Raw genomic sequence first — 20978 nt, 5'->3', positions numbered from 1 at the left:
GTGTGGCTCAGTACTCCACTCCTTTTCATGGCTGAGTAATATTCCACTGTACGGATGGACCACACTTAGCTTATCCATTCACCATGGAGACATTCAGGCCGTTTCCACCTTTTGGCCATTGTGACTATTGCTGTTATGAACATTTGTGCACAAGTTTTTGTTGGAACACCTGTTTTCAATTCTTTGGGGTATATACCGAGTGGTAGAATTTTTGGGTCCTACGGTAATTTTACATTTACTTTTTGAGGACGCACCAAGCTATTTTCCACAGTGGCTAAACCAGGTCACATCCCCACTGCAATGTACAAGTGTTCCGATTTCTCCACACCCTTGCCAGTACCTCTTAGTTTTTTTTCTGTTTTTTTTTTAATGGGTGCTACTAAGACATTTTTGTACATAGCCTGGAAGGATCCAACAGAGAGGGAGGAGTTGATAATGCTCAAGAGAATTGGGGCCATGGCTGGAGGGAAATCCTTGGGAAGGTGAGAGGACACAAAGCCCTTAAATGGGGGGTTTCCCAAAATGAGAAGTCTGTCTGGATGCTGGGCTGCCCAAAAAAGAAATATCCCTGGCCGTGCTCTGGTGGGCTTGTCCCCTCCTGGTGGGGGCCAGTCCCACAGAGCAACATGAATGGGGGCTGGGGAAAGGGAAGGAAGAGAGTGGGGGGGGTCTCACCTTAAACCTCAACTCTCACCACCCAGATGAGGCTGCGGGCAGGGGCATAAGCTCTGGACCTTCAGCACCCTCAGCTGTAGAATGGAGACAATGAACCCGCAACCGGCTGCTCCAGACTTCAATGGAGTGATGCATTGCACATGCCTGGCATACCAAGGGTGCTTACTAAATGTAGGTCCCTTCTGTTGTCTCTTCCTTTCAACTAGATTGTGAATTACCAGGCAGGAGAAACCAGTTTGCCCTTTTTTGTGACCATCTTAATATCTAGCATGATGATGGTTACATAGCAGATGCTATAAGCACGTGAAAATAAATAAACACAAATAAAAATTATGATAAAGAAATTTCCCAACAGCAATAGCAAATATTTACTGGCACTGATTATGTGGCAGGCAATCCAAGAACAGCTGCCTCTCACTTGGCCTGCACAATCTGGCCTTGGGGTGAGTGCCACTTTGTCCCCACTTTGCAGAGGGGTCACTTGTCCACCGCTTTTGGCACGACTGGGGACTGGCAGGACGGAATTTGTACATAAGATGTCTCACCTCAAATCCCAGCTAGTCATCACCGTATACTCTTTATCCAGACACTGCTAAACCAACAGCAGTTGGATAATCCTGGGATTGGGGAATAATTTATTGCAGCTCAAAAGATGCCAAGAAGGAGGTTGACTGAGCACTGGAGGAAAGGAGGAGGTGGCCACCAGCTGGATGCTTGGGGAAGACTTGAAAGTCCTGGGAAAGCAATGTGTGGCCCAGAGGCACCCTCTGCCTTGGTGGCTGAGGTCTCCTGAAGCACGGCTGAGCTCACCCTGGGCACAGAAATGGCATCTTTCCAGGCTCAGTTGGTTTCCAACACTGGAGGCTGGTTCATAAAGACATCTCGCATAGACGTCCCCCAGGGATCAAGGGATTTCTTTCTGCTCAAGCCCTTTTGTCAGCACGGAGGCACCAGGAAACCAGGTCAGCCACCAGAAGGTTGCCGCTTGCTCTGAACTGATGCCAATGGGAAAGAATGGGCTTTTCCAGGTTCCTGAGAGAGCACTGACCCCCAGGGCCTGAGGATGTACCCGAGTCGGCATAGAATCCTTTTCCCACTGGGCCCACCTTCCCATGCTACCTCCAGAGAACTGTCCCTCACTTCCCAGCCCTCACTTCTCTTGGTGACTGGGTCAGAAGGGAGCTTTTCAGCCCTTGGCTGGGCCTGGATCTTGCCCAGAGCTACCCGGCAATGCTCCCGGCCCCTCCCCTCTTTCTGTTGCATCTCTGTCACCCCAGCTCTCCATTTATCTCAGGATGCTGCAGAGTGAGAAGAGCTAGCAGGTGTGCATCACTGCTGAGCTAAGGAGAGAGAGGGCAATGTGACATTGATGAAAAAATGACAATGACCATGGGTACAGCATTTTGCAGGTGAGGGTGCTCAGGTATTTCTCCCTGGCTGAGTTTCCTGCGACAGGGACAGGTAACAAGAGCCAGCCCCTCATCCTGCTCTTTCGGATGTAGGACTTGATCTGCCTACTCCTGACTGGCTTCTGCTTTCCAACTCTCCACGTCACTTTACTCACTCCCCCCCAGCCCAGGCAGGGGGCTCTGCGCCAGGCACAACCTCGTGTTAAGGAGAAGGGCTGTGACGCCCAGAGAGGTGGAGGAGAGTCCGGTCCGTTCGTCAACAGTGGCTTCACCAAGACACCTCTACCCTCGGACTCCAGGGCCAGAACATGCTGACGCACTGCTGATTGCGATGAGCTGAGCCAGTCACCAACAGTTAGTGGTTAACCATTTATCGCTTATCAAGATGGGCCACAGAGAAAGTTTACAGGAACAGCTGGATGTGGCTTAATCATTAACACTGCTCAACTTCACAATTTCCCAGGTTGACATCTAATTAAGTTGAGACCCCATCTATTTATCAGGCATACTCTGCTTGCTAGACCGGAACAAGCGAGGCAAGCTCCGGAAACAGGTGAGTGCCGCTTGCGGACTGGGGCGGGCTTTGAGGAAAATTCCAAGAATGACTGAGACCTTTATGGAGCAGCTAGAACGAAGGATTTGAAATCAACTTTACAGGGTTGTGGTGACAATTAAATGAGAATATGCACAAAAAGTGCTTAGTGCGGTATCTGACAATTGTTCATATAAAAATGGAATTGGTTATGATTACAGCTGTGGTCGCTATTCCAATGTCCAATAATCTGATAATCTCTCTCTCTTTGTCCTTTCTCTCTCTCTCCCCCTTCCTTCCTTCTTCCCTCCCTCCACCACCTTTCTTTCTTCCTTCCCTCCCTCTCTCTCTATCTTCCTCCATTCCTCGCTTTCCTTCCTTCTTTCTTTCCTCCCTACCTCTACCTCCTCTCCTCTTCCTTCCTCTCTGTCTCCTCCTTTCCTTCCTTCTCTCTCTTTCTTACTTTCCTCCTTCCTTCCTTTTCTTTCTTCTTTCCTTGTTCCCTCCCATATTTCTCCTCTTCCTCCTCTTCCTTCCCTTTCTCTCTCAAAGGTGCTATGTTTTCCACATTCATTTTCTTGTTTGGGGATCTGCTTTAGTTTCATGCCAAAGTCAGCAGACAACCCTGAAAATTCAGAAGCAAGTCACAGCCAAGCATTAATCAGTTGGAGAACTTGGGGACCAGGTGCGCTGTGGGGTTCTCTGTGCACAGCTGTTGGCCAGTGGGTGGCTGAGACTGCCTGGTTTTGTCCTAGGGGCCACATCACAGGGCGGACAGTGTGTGAGGTGGTGGCTCCAGGCACCTCCAGGAAGGCTGGTCTCCAGCTTTCATGAACCACATGCGGGACAACAAGTGCCACTTGCTGTTTGCTGACCTGTTGTGGTTCACCAGTGCTCGCCAGTGTCTGTCCTTGCCTCTGTCCCCACCCCACACAGGCTCAGTGAGAGTGATGGTCTGGCCCCAGGCTGTCTGGGCTCAGATCCAACCTCTCTGACAGGTTTGGGGAGTGAAGTCACGTCAAGCCTTGGTAGCTTTATTTCTCACGTGGGCCCAGCATTGCAGCAGACACAGGTTTTCTTGGCAGCAGTAGCAATAGTGGTGGCAGAGGTGATTTTCTATTAATAAATATTTAACCCCAGTTAAAGTCTAGGTCCCTACCAGTCAGATTGCCTAGAGCAGTCCTGGTGCTCTGCTATGCTAGATGCCAACTTTATAGCTGCTGGATGTGGGAGGCCCAGCAGAGAGGGTTCTGGGCTGCCAAAGTGGCAGGTAGGCGTTTGGGGACGTGGGCAGGTGGCTATTCACCAATGGGTACAGCAGCATTTTGATCTTGTAAGAACCAGCATGTCTATTCTGGTGGGTATCAGCAGGGCAGCAGTCTCAAATAGCAGTGAGATTAGTGCTGTCATTACAGATTGGAAAGACAGAGCTAGCATTTTTGAAGCCCTCACCACGCATGGTGTTTATTTATCTTATGTTTATTTATCTTATGTATTTATGTATGTTATTTTAGTAATCTATCATTCTATTTAAGCCTAAGAGAATTACTTGGAGGCAGTTTAGAGTTCTTCAGTCAAAGGCCACATGCCCCCCCCCTTTCCCTTTAGTAAGTTCTAAAACACCATCCATTCCTTGAGGCTCTCACAAACAGCGAGTACCTGGTCTGTGTTCCACAAAGGCTGTGCCCCTGGGGAGGAGCATGAAAGCTGACGTGCATTTGGCATTTACCATGTGCTTCACACACATGGACTCATTTCATCCTCACCGTGGGCTAATGAGGTAGCTCATGACATTGCCCCCATTTAAGACATAAAGAAATGGAGGTTCGGAGAGGTCAAGTAACTTTCCCCAAATCACACAGCTAGTAAGCTGTAGAGCTGGGATTTGGACGCATGGCTCAGGAGTCCATGCTGCCTAGGGTGCAAGCTGTGTGCACTTGGCCTTGCTCTGCATGGGCAGTCAGCTTCCCACCTGTGCCAAGACGTCACAGGAAGACAAGGGCACCTTCAGCTCTGAGTAGTCTCTCTGTAGGGGGGAGCCTTGAGCCTCTGCTGCCTACAGCTCCCCCAGGCGGGGTCAGTATTGACCTTTCCTTGCTGGTGGGGGTGTAGGAGAAGCTTGGAGTTGGCAGTGACCTGGAAAAAGGACAACCCACCACCCACACCCTCCTGGTGCCAGCAGCGTTCTAGGCTTCAGCACGTTTTCTGGGAGAATGTGCAGGTCTCCCCAGCCTCAGCCTCCTCCTCTCGGCACAGAGGCTTCGTTGTTTAGGGTCTGCTGAGTGCGCTGTTCCCCCACCCCATGCCCAGGCCCCCCTGCCCCAGTCACCTCCTGTGGGAATGCCGGACACACACCATCACTGCTGTGCTCACTGCCCTCTCCCCCCAGCTCTGGCCTCACTGCCTCCCCCACATTCGTGCTTGTTCATCTGCCCTGACCTTGGTTTCTAGGTGGTTCCCACTTTGCATGGACATAGTATATCCCAACGAAAGCCATGTGGGGACCACAGCTTGTGCCACGTCTGCTCTCAGCCGTTTTCCTATCTAAGCCCCCAGTGGCAGCTCAGAATGTCCCCTGTCTTCTCCCACCTGCTTGCTCCACCGCTGAGCCACAGATAGACCCTAGCACCACCCACAGCCCGGCCAGGCAGCTCTCCAGGTTCCTCAGTGATGAGTCCACGGCTGGCTCCGCACTCCTGCCACCATCAGCTGCCTTCTTTCCCCTTCAGTTCTCAGCTTTGCCTCACGATTCACATGGATACATGAACAGGCTACCAGTGCCATTAGAACATCACACCATTGGACTGGAGTCTCCATTGTCCCCCTTCCAGACCTGCACTCCTCGCTGTACCTTTGACCCCATACCCTACCACATGCCCTCTCCTCTGCTCCCACTCACCGTCAGCGTTGTGGGAAGACTTGTCCGCACAAGGCTCTTCTCCAGAAGCGCCAGCCTCTTGTCACCCTCTCCCCTCATGTCACCCTTGTTACTGATGGCCTCCACGTGGCCACATGCTGTGGACACTTACTCTTCCTCCTACTTGACCTGGGACTATGGCCAACACAGTCGGACCCTCCCGTCTTCTCAAAGTTCTTGTTTTGCCATTCCTATCACCTAACTCTCACTTACCATCCTCTGTCTTCTCTTTCCAGGTTGGAGTTCTTCAGGCATCTTCTCTTCCTACTTTCTCTCCCTGGGTGATCTTACCTACTCCCACGGCGTTAATGACCATTTAATTTATTTGCATCACAGACGCTTCTTGAGCACCACTCTTCTGTCCAATGGCCCAAGTGCTATTTACGATTTGATGTCCCCAAACATCTCAAGGTCAACACTCCCTAAACAGAACTCTTCAGTTCCTCCCGCTCCCAAATCTATTATTCTCCGAGTCTTCTCCAGCTCAGTGCATGATAGTTGTCATTAATTAGACAAGGGTTTGCCAGGCAGCTCCCAGGCCTTTTATGTACAGTATCCTTCATCTAATAATCATGCTGTGAGAGAAGGATACCTATCTTCAATAGATTGATAAGGGAACAGACTTACAGGTGGGTCAGTGGCAAAGCCAGGAAGGGGACCCAGGTCGCTGATCCCAATGGCTTATGTCCTTCCAAATCCTGACTCTCAATCATTTGGAGACTGTCTTTATCCTTAGGCACCTGTAGGGCCACCATGTTGTGTAATTCCAGAGCAACATTTACAAGGTCATCTTCATGGATGGCAGTTCCTGGAGTTATGAAGTGACAACAGTCACATAAACTAGGATGACAACGAGTCCCTAGAGGTGAGCATTTTGGTGAACATGGATACCCTAATTCTGAATTTCTTCGTCCCATCCCATGAGCCCATTCTGTCTCCTCCCTTCCCTTCACTTCCACTCACCCCCCACCCCCCATCCTGCTTACCCTGCACCTCTTTGGCCAGGCTGTCAGACTACGGGTGCAGATGAAGCAGTTATGGCCCGAGCAGGAGGAGTGCAGGAGCATATCAGTCACGGTTCTCTAGAGAAGTAGAACTAGTAGGAGATACACCCCCCATCTGTCTGCCTGTTTATCCAGGTTTCTTTGAAGAATCAGCTGATGTGATTGTGAGGGTGGCAAGCCCAGCACCCACAGGGCAAGCTAGCAGGCTAGACATTCTGGCAGGGTTGGTGTTGCTTGCAGTTTTGGGCCAAAGGCGGGAAACTCAGGCAGAATTTCTATGTTATAGTGCGGCAAATTCGTTCCTCTTCAGGGGACCTCAGCCTTTTCTCTTAAGACCTTTAACTGGCTGGGAACGGCCGACCCACCTTACGGAGGCCATCTGCTTTACAGGAAGTCCGCTGGGCCAAATGTTAACCGCATCTAAAGAGTGCCTTCCCAGCAGTATCCAGGCTGTTCTCCAGATGTTTGGCCAAACAGCTGGACACTGTAGCACAGGCAAGTTGACACACACAATGAACACCACAAGGAGGGCGCAGTCCTTGGCGAGGACACAGATACAGGCACAGTCAGCCCAGCAACCTGGTCCTGCTGGGCTCGTGGAACATGCCACGGAACACACAGGAGTGATCCAGATTTCTAGAAGGAACAAATGGACCGAGCAGGTGAGCCTCAAAGGTGAGGCAGAGGAAGGAGGAAGGCACTGGGCCAAGGGCACAGCCTAAGCAGCGGCAGAGAGGCCTGCAGTGCACGCGGCTCCAGAGGGCTGGACGTCGTCCCTGCAGTGTGTGCCGGGGTGAGACCGGTGCGGCCGGCCCCTCAGTGCAGGCCTCGAATGTTGCTCACAACCAACATTCTTGTCTAGCCAGCTGAAATGACTTCTGGACCTAAATCAGTGGCTCAGAGTTCATCATGCTGTAAGAAATGCACATTCTTCCAGAATGGTATTTTCTGCCCCAAGAAACAGAACATTAAAGCATTATTTTAACTATCCGTGGCTACCTGAGACCTTAAGTGCTTCGTTCTTTAAAATTTTTTTAAATTTAAAACAATTTTAAAAACTCGTGGGTCCAGTTATGTAAGTATTTTTTTCAGTGTAGAACTTTGAAAAACTATAGGAAAACAAAGACTAAGATAAAAATTGGATAAAATGCCCTGGCCAAGTAGTTTCCTGCCAGTCTACTATCTATGCCTATGAATATGCATCCATCTTCTGCTCTCATATTATGTTTTAAATTTATTTTAAGAAAAACACACACTAATATAGTTTAAGTACATATATTATTTAATAGTCATGAATCTATTAATAAGTATATATATTTTAATATTGAATAATATTTATTTATACATCTTCCTTTTTTTTTTGTCAAATAAGAATTTATTATGAGCATGGCCTCCTGGCATCAAATGTTCTCACATACCATAATATGACTATATAAATTTCCATCATATGAATATACCATAATTTATTAAAATTTCCCTGCTAGATATTTTTTCCTACTGTAAATACCACTTTTCTGACATGAAAAATGCTACAATGATCATCTTGGACTTTAATCTTTGGGCACATTTTTATTACTGCTTTAGGATAAATTTTTATAAATGGCAAAGTTGGGCCAAAGGGCATAAATATTTTTATGGCTCTAGGAACATATTTCTAAACTCCAGAAAAGTTGTACAATTTCCTATTTGTGTCATGCCGCTGATTCAGAGGATAATTTTGGTAACTGTTCCCAATTTGGCAGGTAACATTAGCATTTCATTTAATTTGCACTGATTTTACATTCACATCTCGGAGACAGTCTAGTGTTTCCAAACTGAATTACCTCTGAATGAGACTATGCTGGGGGGGTGGCCCGCATTTCATAAGCTGTAAGGCAGTGTAAGAAACATAGATGTAGTCCAACCCTGCATTTCAAAAATGGGGAAACTGAGGCCAGAGAAGAGCAGGAGTAGCCCAGGTCTCCTGGGGTCCGATTGAGGATGCTGCTGTGTCCCCTCCTGGTGTCCCTGCCAGGGCCCTCACAGCAAACCTGTCGAAGGCTGTTTGGAGCCACCTCCTCTGAGCCGCCCATAGTGACAGCAAGTGTCCCATGGCTTCTTCCTTTCTTCTCTTTCTCAGAAACAATAACAAAAGTCCAAAATCTGAAAAATAAACCATGAAGCTCAGTGAAAAGGACCCAGCAGAAAACAAAGAAAGCAATTCAGTGAAAAAGAAATTGGTAAGTCCTGGTTTCTTTCTCTCTCCCTTATATGGGTATTCTGGTGACCTTGGGCAGTCCCTCCTTGTCCCTACCCCTCCCTCCTCCCGGGGGCGAAGCAGCAGGTGGGGGCTAAGGGAAGGCAGCGCATAGAGAAGAGTGAGCAATAGCTGCATGAAAACCCGCACAGGAAAGAGTCGTGGGAACTGTAGAGAGTGTGGGAAGAGGCTCAAGAGATGGACAATATGGATAGTACTGACCTGTTGGTGACTTTCTGGACTTGGTGGGGTCTCCATTCCAAAGGTCATTTCTCAACAAGGGGGCATTGATGTTAGTGATGATTATGTCATTCTCCTTCAGGATACATTGAAGCCCGTCCCCCACTCCCCCACAAGGCTTAGTCCACTGCCTTCCTCCAGGAAGTCCTCAGCATCTAGAACAACCCTTTCCTTTCCTGCGACTCCTCGGGCCCTCTCTTTAAACTGGATTCATGAAGCAGCAGCCAGAGAGCACCCACTCTGCGCCAGAACTTTCCACGCGTCTCTCATTTGGTTCTCTCAGTTATATATGCTGAAGGCATCACTATTCCCACCTTATGGGTGAGAGAGGGCTGAGTCATTTGCCCGAGGTTATGTGGCTGGCACCAGGGGCAGCCAGTCTAAACTTGACCCACCCCTGCCTTGTCTCCTGGGACGCACACGGAGACAACTGTGATGTGGAAGAAACTGTGCTCATGTTTTAACAAGCCTACACTGCCTAGAAGGACAGAGATCAACGCAGATCCACTAGCCAAGTTGCCAGGGGCGTGTGAACGAGGCACGCTGAGCATCATTATTCCCATACAGGTGTGCAACAGTTTGGGGAGGTGAAGCCACCTGCCTCAGGTCACCCAGGGATGTGGAAGAATCATGTCAAATAGACAGCAACTCCCTTCAGGTGGACACTGTATCTTTTCTAGGTACTTCGGTGAGTCAAGGATCTACTGTCTAGGTAGTTGGTGTAATGAAGGAAGGGATGTGGTCATCTCACACATTCTGCTTAAATGGTACTCAAGAGAGTTTCCCTCTCTGTCCAACCCTTCCCTGTTAGAAACTTTTCCACTTGTCCAAGCAAAAGTTTAAGCCTTAGTAAATCATCTAGAGGACAGTGTAAGTTCAGTTCCAGAAGTATCTGGAACTGGACCCCTTCCCTGAGCCAGGCAGGAGAAAGGCCTTAGGAGATAAAGAGGCTTGGGGCACTGCATGAGTTTACCAGGGCTGTCATGACAAAGTACCATAGACTGGGTGGCTTAAACAGTAGAAATAGATTGTCTTACAGTCCTGGAGGCCCAAAGTCCAAGATCAGAGCCAGCAGCAGTGGTGCCTTCTGAGGCTGCCCTTCCTGGTGTTTGTATGTGGCCGCCTTCTCCCTGTGTCGTCTGTGTGTGTCTAATCTCCTCTTCTGATAAGGACGCCTGTCAGATTGGATCAGGGACCCATGCGTATGACCTCGTTGTGCCTTAATTACCTCTGCAAAGACCCTGTCTCCACATACAGTCCCACTCTGAGGTCCTGGGTGTGAGGACTTCAACATGCAGCTCTGGAGGGACACCACTCAGCCCATCGAGTGGACTGCCCGCGGGAGGCTGCTGTGCTGAGGGACAACCAGCTGAGGGGCAGCAGCACGCAGAGCCTGGCGCTGGGCAGTGGACGTCAGGGGGCTGCGGGGGGAGGTGGGAGGAGCTGGGCACTGAAGGACGGGTGGAGTCCGGGGGAGTCAGAAGGAAGGGCCTGAGCTGGTCCAGGAGAACCAAGTGGGCAGGATCCCCAGTGTCACCAGCAGGGTGTGAGCGGAGGGATAAGTGAATGTCTGAGCGGCTGAACGGGCCCCAGCCCGTTGCCTGGGAACGTTTGTAGTATGGCCACGTCCATGATGGGAGTCAGTTTTCTCAGGAGCTGCTTTGGGTCCAGGGCCACCGGCTGTGTGGATTCAGAGGAGGGCTGCTCCACGCTGTCCCGGCATTCAAGTTCTCCCCCATGATGCGGGACTAGCAGCTCCTCCCAGGCTGCCAGGAGGAATGGATGACATCGTGGACATGAGTGCATGTGGGAAAGCAGTGTAGACGTGCAGTGTAGACATGTACGTGAGAGGAGGGTGAGGAGGGTGTGCTGGCTGATGGGAGCCCTGGTTAGGTGCCATCTGGTTCATGGAGGGACAGGCCACCCTCCCACCTACTTCTATGCCGAGCTGTAGCTGCACATTCGTGTTGACTGCCTGATTTGTGGTGCCATTTGAGGTTTCAACCCCAAGGGGGAACTATGGAACAATTTTAAGTAGGGCGAGGGGTCACCTGATCCAATTTGGGTTTTAGCAAAATCTGTCCAGATCCCCGTTACAGTTGAAACCAGGGAAAGTGCGTAGAAAGAAGTCATTGCTATGGGGCGAAGAGGAGGAGGAAATGAGATGATGAATATCCCCATCAGGATGGCGTGGGGGTTGGGGGAAGGCAGAGGGGCCCTCGGCACTCAGGGATGTGGCTGTTCCTGCCCCTCCTCTGGTCTCTTCCTGCTCATTCGCCTGACCACACACACCAGACAGCCCTGCCTGCAGGCCTTGGCTCCCCCCTCCTGCCCTGCCCCTCCTTGGCCTGTGTTCTGCCCGGGCCTGTGCACCCTGTGACAGTCCGCTCAGGAGCCACCTCCTCCGGAAGGTCTCAGTGACCCAGCTGAGATGCCTCCTCCGTGCTGTTCTAGGAACCCCCCTCTTTGCATGCCAAGCTATAACTGAGGGTTTGCATGTCAGGAGCCACTCCAGACCTGCAGCTCTTCGAGGAAAACCAATGCGAGAAATAGCCAGTGCTCCCCGAGGCATCCCCACTGATTAACATGCACAGTGACTAATGTACTGCATGACTCATGGGTGTGGTGCATCCCTAGCCTCACCACCGGGGATTGGTTTCCCTTTTGGTTCCCCATTTGCTTTGAGGAGCTGTTTCCCCACTGCTTTGTATCAGAGTTGGGCGGATATTTTCAGGTGCATTTGACACTTCAAGCTCCCAGCACACCTATAGCACTCTACACCTCTTATGCTAATGTGTGCTTTCCATGAAACCCATCTTCTCTGTCTCTTTGTTGTGAGACTCGAGCCCTGCCTTGTCTCCCAGGCATTCTACACTCACCAATCTGCCTTTGTCGTGGCACAGCCTCCAAGACCGTTCTCTGCGTTCTCTGCCTCTGGGAGCAATTGGCCCAGGCAACTGTCCTAGCCATGGCTGAAGGCGCTTCTCTGACATGGGGGCAAATCAGCCATGCAGCGAAGTAATCATGACGTGCCGGTGTGCATGAGGTCCTTGTCTGCTCAATGCTGTCCCCGAGCCAGCCTAGGGCTGGCACACGGGAGTGTTCCCTCAGCTAGGGTTGGATGAACAGGACAGAGCAAGGACGGAGAAGTGAGTCCATTTCCTTCCACACCCACAGCCTCTGCCTTTGCTCCAGGCTGCAGGGCCACTGCTGGGGCTGTGTGTTTCGTGTGTGAGCCTCGGAGTAACTCTGCAGGACCAGCAGGGCAGGGGCAGTATCACTCTGCTCTGGCAAAAGTGGTAGATCAGAGAAGTCAAGTGACTTGCCTGAGGACACACAGTTACAAAGTGAAGGAATTGGGGATGGAACCCCACCCAGGCTTCTGAGGCAAAGTCAGCTACCTCTCCGTTGTCCCAGTCATTAGGGAGGCGCCCTGGGTTTGTGTCAGTCACTCCCTCCAGGAACGCTGGCTTTCTTCAGGAAGAACTATAAGAAGATGCCGAAGGGAAACTCCTCCCACCCCTGGGCGGCTCCTGTGAGGACAGGATTTCCTGTTAGGACCCTCCCAGTGCTGTAATGACTCGGGAGGAGGGAAAAGAATTGTTGCCCTATTTCCTGTTCAGGCACGATCAAATCGCTACAATTCCTGTTTGGACGCCCCCGCCCCCTTCCCCGTGGACTCTGCCCCTTATTCACCGGACGTGGGGCAGAGCCCAGGGCCCCTGGGCTGAGCCGTGACTTGGGCCAGCAGGGCCCGTGGTGGGAAAGAAAACATGGATCCCAGGGAACCGTGCTTAGCTCCCCTCACGCATGACACCAGCTGCCCCAGGCCTCTGGGGTCAGGAAGGGTGTCACCTGAGTGTCACCACCTGAGAAGCGGGCTGCCAGGTGGGAAGAGAAGAAAGGTAAACATGGAAACCAGCTTCTGTGTGGCTGGAGGGCTTCGGGGAGTCCAGGCTGGGGTGGCAGTCACGTGGCAGCACTCAACCCAGCCTGCAGCTGTGTGGCTGAGGGCCCTGGGCTGTGACTGTGGCTTGGTGGCCCTGCTCTCCAGGCTGGGCTGGCAGCGCCCCTGGCAGCCTGGCTGAGCACATGGAACAGGCCACAGTGGAGAACTGCGCTGCACTCACTCTGTGGTGTCCCTCTTCGTCCCCTCCCCAGTGCATGGTGCAGGCAGCAGCATGGTCAGTCAGTGGGCACCCTCTGCCCTGGGACTGGCAGGGAGGAGGTAGCGGGCACAGGCACGGGCTGGGGCTCCCGGGGCAGGGCTGAGGCAGGGCCCCTCACATAAAGAGCTCTGGCCTGCTGGGTGCAGACAGGGGAGAGTCTGCCACTTCTAAGGTGATGGGGCTGGGAGTGAGGGAGGCCATTGGCCCAGAGGAGATGCCTGGCACAGCCTGGTGGCTCAGAGGAAGCAGCATCAGAGCTGAGCCCCAGAGGGTGAGTTTAAAGAAAAAAGTGATAGAGAACAGGTGCTTCATCTGAAACGTGATTCTGCTGTCAGTGAATCCCACTCAGCTCAAGCTCCACTTACTGCAGGAAAAGAAATCAGTCTCACACCTCACTTGGCAATGTCCCTTCCATGGCACACAGACCCCGCGCTGGCCTCCATCCTGTCACCGCATCTGCGAGCACGTCCTCGGCAGCGGGCGCAGTGCCCACTGTCTGGCCTCAGCGGCTCACACAGGACCTCGCTTGTTCTGTTAATCCTTTCTGGGGCGTGACAACCTCTGAGGTGGGTTCCATTAGTATCCCCATTTTAAAGATGAAGAAACCAAGTCACAGAGTGGTGACGTAACCAGCCAAAGGCTCCACAGTTGTAAGTGGCAGAGCTGGGGGTAAGAAAAGGTTGAATCAAAGAGAGAAATATAAAAACAAGAATGTGGAGCCTTCAGGGGCCTTCAGAGGAGGAGGTGTTGGCAACAAGTCTCAGACAGGAAAGTGTCTACGAGGGAGGACACCGGGCGGAGGCGGCACTGAGACCCAAGCATGTGGATTTAGGCTGGATCAGAAGTGAGTGGAGAGGCCAGGCCGGGTGCCTCACGCTTATAATCTGGCACCCGGGAGGCCGAGGTATGAGGATCGCTCAAGGTCAGGAGTTTGAGACCAGCCTGAGCAAGAGCGAGACCCCGACTCTACTAAAAATAGAAAGAAATTAGCTGGGCAACTAAGAATATATAGAAAAAATTAGCCAGACATGGTGGCGCATGCCTGTAGTCCCAGCTACTCGGGAGGCTGAGGCAGCAGGATTGCTTGAGCCCAGGAGTTGAGGTTGCTGTGAGCTAGGCCAACGCCACGGCACTCACTTTAGCCTAGGCAACAGAGCCAGACTCTGTCTCCAAAATAAAAAAGAAGAGAGTGGAGAGAGAGAAGCTGTATGGGTGGAAAACTCACCAGGTGCTCATGGCAGGGGGGGAGAAAGATTTCTTACACAGAGATTAGGATACACAAGTGTAAAGTTTATTTTTTCTTCTTAGAAGGAGAGAGAGAGACATTCAGGAACTCTTCAAGGCTGTAAAAGCAGACTCTAAAAGGCAGTTTTTAGTCAATAGGTTTAGGGATTGTAAAAGAAAAATTTCCATTTCCTTTTAGTCTGCTTGGCTCTTTGGAGATGTTATGAAAACCGAGCCCCACAGGGCCTGTCAGCGAGAGGGACCAGAGAGACACAGTGATTGGTCTTAACCCTTACTGAGCAACCAGGAGTCAGGTCCCTGAACTTTGGATCTCATCTGTCTTGTTTACTGCTGTATCCCTGGAGCTTTGTCAGGACCTGGCACCTAGAAAACACACACACACACACACACACACACACACACACACACAGAATATGTCAAACGATGGCAGAGAAAGTACCTTCCAGAACACCTGGTCCCTTCCATTTGGCCCACATTCCCCTGGCCAGCCTAGGATGGCAGGCCACTGCTGCCCCTGGCTTGTGTCAGCTGGTCAGCCTGTGCCGGGGGCCGTGCTGCTTCTGCCCTGTGGCCCTGTCCTGGCAGTGGCCATCCTTGGATGGGGCTGTGGGGCAGGACTGTGGAGGTAGATGCCTTGTTCTCCATGCCAAGCCCTGGATCTCACTGTCTGCAAGTCCTCGGGCTTGGACCACCCTGCAGATTGGTGCCTCAGCCTGGGCAGCGTGTGCCTGTGAGTGCGTGTGTGAGCACGTGCAGCTAGAGTGTGTCCGTGTGGCTGTCAGCAGTCTCAGGCCCCTGGGCCCTGCACCTAGGTGAAGGGCAAGGCGGTGGGTGCAGCAGTGACTTTGTGAGTGCTGGAGCCAGGCCCGGGCTCCGGCCCGCGCCCAGCAGCAGCAGCACAGCTTTGCGTCCTGTCTTCCTCACCTGTAAAACAGGATAAAACCACACTGATGTAAGCACTCATGAGCTAATGCACAGCAAGTGCTCAGAGACACCTGGCGGCTAGCATGTGCTGAGTGCCTGCTGCTGCCACCGCTGCTGCTGCCATCTCCTGCAACTGAGTCTGGCTTTGCTTTTTGCTCCTGTATGGGTCAAACAGTGGCCACATTCAGCAAAAATGATAGTTTTTTGCAGCTGCTGAAGATGCCAGGTCTGTATGTCAGGGATACTCATGTGGCCGGGGGAGGAAGGCAAGGGTGTGGCTGCTGGACCCGAGGGCACCCCAGACCAGGATGGAACCCTGCCTGCCAGGAGCCAACCTGCTGCCTTTCCCTCGCTCGGCTCCTGTCAAGGACTTCTCCCTGGGAGGGCCTTCCCCAGCTAAAGGGACGCTCCAAGTGCCAGCTCTGACGTGCTCTCCCTTCCTCCCCCACAGGACTGGTCTTGCTCGCTCCTCATGGCCTCGCTGGTGGGCGCCTTTGGCTCATCCTTCCTCTATGGGTACAACCTGTCGGTGGTAAACGCCCCCGCCCCGGTGAGTGCCCCTCTCGGCCGCCCAGCCAGACCCTGTGCTGGACACTGGGGAGGGGACAGAGAGTGAGACCAGCCCTGCCAAGGGTGAGATGGGAGAGATAGAAACAGACGACAAGAAGTCAAGTGTGGGAGGGGCAGCTCCTTGCGGCTGGAGTGAGGGTCTCTAATGCCAGGGAAGAGAGCCACTAGAAGGGCTTCATGCATAGAAACTTGTACATTTTCTGGATTTGTTCTTTTTGGTGACCTTTAATCATAACTCAGGTGCCTGTTAGATAAGATCCATCCTTGGCAGATCTAGGTGTAGTTCCCCTATTCACCCTGTGCTGCTGGTTGGCGGGTGAAGGTTGGGCCCCTCGTACCTAGGCAATCAGGTTTAGGTGCTGCCCCATTCCTGGGGTGGTGGCTTCCATGTTGACCTATCTCCCCACTGGGGTTCGGTCAGGATGAAGGTGGAAAGCAAGGTTTCCTGGAGGAGGTGATGCCTGAGCCACGTCTCTCGAAGGTGGAGGGGTGGCCTGGGGCCTGAGATGCAGGAATCACTTGGGGAGATGCAGGCTAGGCCAGGGCTTGGAGCATAGGCTGTGCTTTGGGGACCCCAGGATGGACAGGAGTCAGGCTGTGGACAGGAGGCCTTCCAAGCTCTTCCTTGTTCGGGGACCTGGCATCCTTGTGTACAAAATGCAGGGGAGCCCCAGGACAGTGGGTCTCAAAGGTTCCTAGGAGCCTTGGGATTTTGCAGAGGTGACTCAGGGATCCAGGCTCCATGTGTGCCAGGAGAGCTCTGTTTTCAAAAATTCTGTTAACTCTTTGATGTTTTGGGGTTCTATGTAAATTCAATTTGAAAGGTTGTTGTGATACTAAAAACAGTTTGAAAAACAGGGGGCATAGATGGCTTGGACAGGCACTTGCTGCAACTGATAATCTTTGATATTGTCATTGTACTATCATCCCGAGATGGGGATATGACTTGTCCATATTTGTCTTTCAAAGGGAATTGGGAGTTTGGACTCTTGCTTCATCTTGAAAGTTCAGCAGAACACCCAGCTGAGAGGGTGGATGTTCTTTGCGCTCGTGGCTTATGCAGCCAAGAGGCCTGTGAAACTTGAGCCTGGAATAGAATGATATGGGTATAGGCACTGACTGTGAAAACGTGAGGAAGATGCAAATCTGTCATTCATTCATTCATTCATTCATTCATTCATTCATTCAGCAAGCATTCGTTGAATGCTTTCCATGTGTCCAATGCTAGGAAATCAGGGAAGGCAACTTGAGGTAGCACTTGAGCTGAGCCATGACGGATGGGTAGGATTTCCCTAGGCGTCAGAGGGAGAGGATGGGAGAAGGCCTACACAGTCAGGGTGGCCTTTAAAAATTTTAAATGCGAATCATACACATTATGACAGCATCAGTAGCAGCACACATGAAGGAGCACGCGTGAGGCGCGGCCCTTCCTCCAAGCACTTTTTTTTTTCCAGCATATTATGGGGATACAGATTTTAAGGTTTCAATAAATGCCCTTCCCCCCTCCCTCCACAAGTCTGAGTTTCCAGCATGACCCTCCCCCAGATGGTGCACATCTCACTCATTATGTATGTATATACCTGCCCCCCTGTCCCCTCCCACCTGCCCAATACCCTGTTACTGTAGTACCTATGTGTCCACTTAGGTGCTGCTCAGTTAATACCAATTTGCTGGAGAGTATAAGTGGTGCTTGTTTTTCCATTCTTGGGATACTTCACTTAGTAGTATGGGTTCCAGCTCTAACCAGGAAAATATAAGATGTGCTATAGCACCATTGTTTCTTAGAGCTGAATAGTACTCCATGGTATAAATATACCACATTTTATTAATCCATTCTTGGATTGACGGGCACTTGGGCTGTTTCCACAGCCCTGCAATTATGGATTGTGCTGCCATAAACATTCGAGTGCAGGTGTCTTTTTTTGTAGAGTGTCATTGGATCTTTTAGGTAGATGCCCAGCAATGGGATTGCTGGGTCAAATGGTAGATTCACTTGTATCGCTTTAAGGTATCTCCATATTGCTTTCCACAGAGGTTGTAGGAGTGTTCCTCTCTCTCTGCATCCACGCCAGCATTTATTGTTTGGAGACTTTTTGATAAAGGCCATTCTCACTGGAGTTAAGTGATATCTCATTGTGGTTTTGATTTGAATTTCCCTAATGATTAGAGATGTTGAGCATTTTTTCATATGTTTGTTGGCCATTCTTCTGTCTTCTTTAGAAAAGTTTCTGTTCAAGTCCTTTGCCCACTTTTTAATAGGGTTATTTGATTTTTTCTTGCTGATTTTCTTGAGTTCTAAGTATATTCTAGTTATCCTTATCGGATACGCCCCTTATCAGATGCGTAGGATACAAAAATTTTCTCCCATTCTGTAGGTTGTCTGTTTACTTTCATGACTATTTCTTTGGCTGTGCAGAAGCTTTGTAGTTTGATCATGTCCCGTTTATTTATTTTTGTTGCTGCTGTGATTGCCTTTGGGGACTTCTTCATAAAATCTTTGCCTAGGCTGATGTCTAGGAGAGTGTTTCCAACTTTTTCCTCTAGAATTCTAGAATTTCCTCTAGAATTCCTCTAGAATAGTTTCATACCTTAGGTTTAAGTCTGTTATCCAGCATGAGTTGATTTTTGTGAGAGGTGAAAGGTGTGGGTCCTGCTTTAGCCTTCTACAAGTGGCTATACAGTTTTCCCAGCACCATTTATTGAAAAGGGATTCTTTTCCCCAGTGTATGTTTTTGTCTGCTTTGTCAAAGATTAGATGGCTATATGAGGATGGTTTTATATCAGGATTCTCACATCTGTTCCACTGGTCAATATTCCTATGTTTGTGCCAATACCAGATTGATTTAATTACTACAGCTTTGTAGTATAGTTTGATATCTGGCATATTAATGCCTCCCATTTTGTTTTTGTTGCCTAGAATTGCTTTTGATATTCGGGGTCTTCTTTGGTTCCATACGAAGTGTAAAATTAATTTTTCTATATCTGTGAAGAATGCTGATGGGATTTTAATAGGTATTGCATTGAATCTGTAGATCAGTTTGGGTAGTATAGACATTTTAATGATGTTGAGTCTGCCGATCCATGAGCATGGAATGGATTTCCATCTGTTTACATCCTCTGCTATTTCCTTCCTCAGTGTTTCATAGTTCTCCCTGTAGAGGTCTTTTACTTCCTTGGTTAAGTATATTCCTCGGTACTTTAATATCTTTGTTGCTATTGTGAAGGGAATTGAGTCTTTAATTTAGTTCTCAATTTGATTGTTGTTGGTGTATATGAATGCTTCTGATTTCTATGTATTGATTTTGTATCCTGAGACTTTACTAAATTCATTCATCAGTTCCAGAAGTTTCTTGTTTGAATCTTTGGGGTTTTCTAGATATAATATCATATCATCAGCAAACAGTGAAATTTTGATCTCTTCTACCCCTATTTGGATACCTTTAATTCCATTTTCCTGTCTGATTGCTGTAGCCAGGACTTCCAGCACTATGTTGAACAGAAGTGGAGATAGTGGGGAGCCTTGTCTGGTTCCAGTTTTAAGTGGGAATGATTTCAGTTTTTCCCCATTCAGTATGATGTTGGCTAAGGGTCTGTCATATATGGCTTGTATCATTTTTAGGTATGTCCCTTCTATGCCTATTTTCTTAAGTGTTCGTATCATGAAAGGGTGTTGAATTTTGTCGAAAGCTTTTTCTGCATCTATTGAAAGAATCATGTGTTCTTTGTTTTTGCTTCAGTTTATGTGGTGAATTGCATTTATAGATTTACGTATGTTGAACCATCCCTGCATCCCTGGGATGAAGCCCACTTGGTCGTGATGGATTATTTTTGTGATAAGCCTCTGGATTCGGTTAGCTAAGATTTTGTTGAAAATTTTTGCATCTATATTCATTAGGGATATTGGTCTGTAGTTTTCTTTGTTTGTTGCATCCTTTTCTGGTTTTGGTATCAGAGTAATATTTGCTTCATAAAAGGTGTTGGGGAGCTTTCCATTCTTCTCGATGTTGTGGAATAGTTTTTGCAAGATAGGTACTAGTTCTTCTTTGTAAGTATGGTAAAATTCGGGTGTGAAACCATCTGGACCGGTACTTTTCTTTTTAGGGAGACTTTTAATTGCTGTTTCTATTTCAGCTCTTGAGATTGTTCTGTTCAGGGAATCTATTTCTTCCTGGTTGAGCCTAGGGAGGCTGTGTGTTTCTAGAAATTTGTCCATTTCCTCCACATTTTCCAGTTTGTGTGCATAAAGATTTTTGTAGTATTCATAAATTATATCTTGTATCTCTTTGGGATCAGTTGTGATATCTCCTATTTTGTTCCTGATGGAGCTTATTAGAGATTTCTCTTTTCTGCTTTTTGTTAACTTAGCCAATGGCGTGTCAATTTTGTTTATTTTTTCAAAGAACCAACTTTTTGTTTTATTAGTCTCCTGAATAGCTTCCCTGTTTTCAATTTCGTTTAGTTCTGATTTGATCTTGTTGATTTCACTTCTTCTGCTGGGTTTGGGGTTGGTCTGTTCTTCTTTTTCCAGCTCTTTGAGTTGTTTGGTTAGATTGTCTATTTGTGATCTTTCTTTCCTCTCAGGAAAGTTTATCTGCATAAATGCCTATAACCAAAAGTCAAAAAGATCCCAGGCATCAGGCATATTTTTGGTCATTTTTAATCATCCCCTTTGGTGTCAGCCAGTTTTACCCCATGGGACTTCTTGTTTGGGGTGTCGTGGCTCTACTTTTGGGGCCAGTGTGCCCAGCAAGTGTTCAGTCATTACAACAACCGGAGGCGTTTTCAGCCTGGTGCGCTCGAGCTGCAGGGGCCATGGCTTGTTATGTGTTTTTCAGAGGAACCGAGAACAGGCCTTGGGGGCAGCACTGGGCACACCTGCCCAGATCTGCAGGCCGGGAAGCGTCAGCCCCAGTCGGTAGCCCTGCTTTCTGGCATCTGCTCTCTACTGTGACGGCTGGCCAGCCAACTCTGCCATAAAGCCCTGTGTGCCAGACACGTTCCATTCTCATAGAAATACTGAGAAGTCAGGGTCCTCCTAGCTCTGGCTGCTGTTACAG

The 20978-nt window shown here is 49.6% G+C and overlaps 1 protein-coding gene across 5 annotated transcripts in view; it reads left to right on the top strand.

Moving 5' to 3' along the window:
- Positions 1-2487: 2487 nt before the first annotated feature.
- The window catches only part of LOC142864865 (solute carrier family 2, facilitated glucose transporter member 9-like), a 61123-nt gene continuing 42632 nt past the window's right edge, over positions 2488-20978 (top strand). The window contains exons 1-3 of one of the 5 annotated variants that reach the window (XM_075998334.1): positions 2488-2637; positions 8657-8756; positions 15803-15901. In XM_075998334.1, coding sequence (XP_075854449.1) covers positions 8694-8756; positions 15803-15901 — 162 coding nt within the window. In that variant the 5' untranslated portion in view covers positions 2488-2637; positions 8657-8693. Of the gene's footprint in view, positions 2638-6171; positions 6399-8656; positions 8757-12576; positions 12919-15802; positions 15902-20978 lie in introns of those variants that run through there. The other 4 variants (XM_075998338.1, XM_075998335.1, XM_075998337.1 and 1 more) reach the window with 4 other exon arrangements.

Source organism: Microcebus murinus, chromosome 27, assembly GCF_040939455.1.
Source record: "Microcebus murinus isolate Inina chromosome 27, M.murinus_Inina_mat1.0, whole genome shotgun sequence".
In the NCBI taxonomy this organism is placed as follows: domain Eukaryota; kingdom Metazoa; phylum Chordata; class Mammalia; order Primates; family Cheirogaleidae; genus Microcebus; species Microcebus murinus.
The sequence above is the reverse complement of the archived record's forward strand: the minus strand, read 5'-3'. Positions and strand labels throughout refer to the sequence as shown.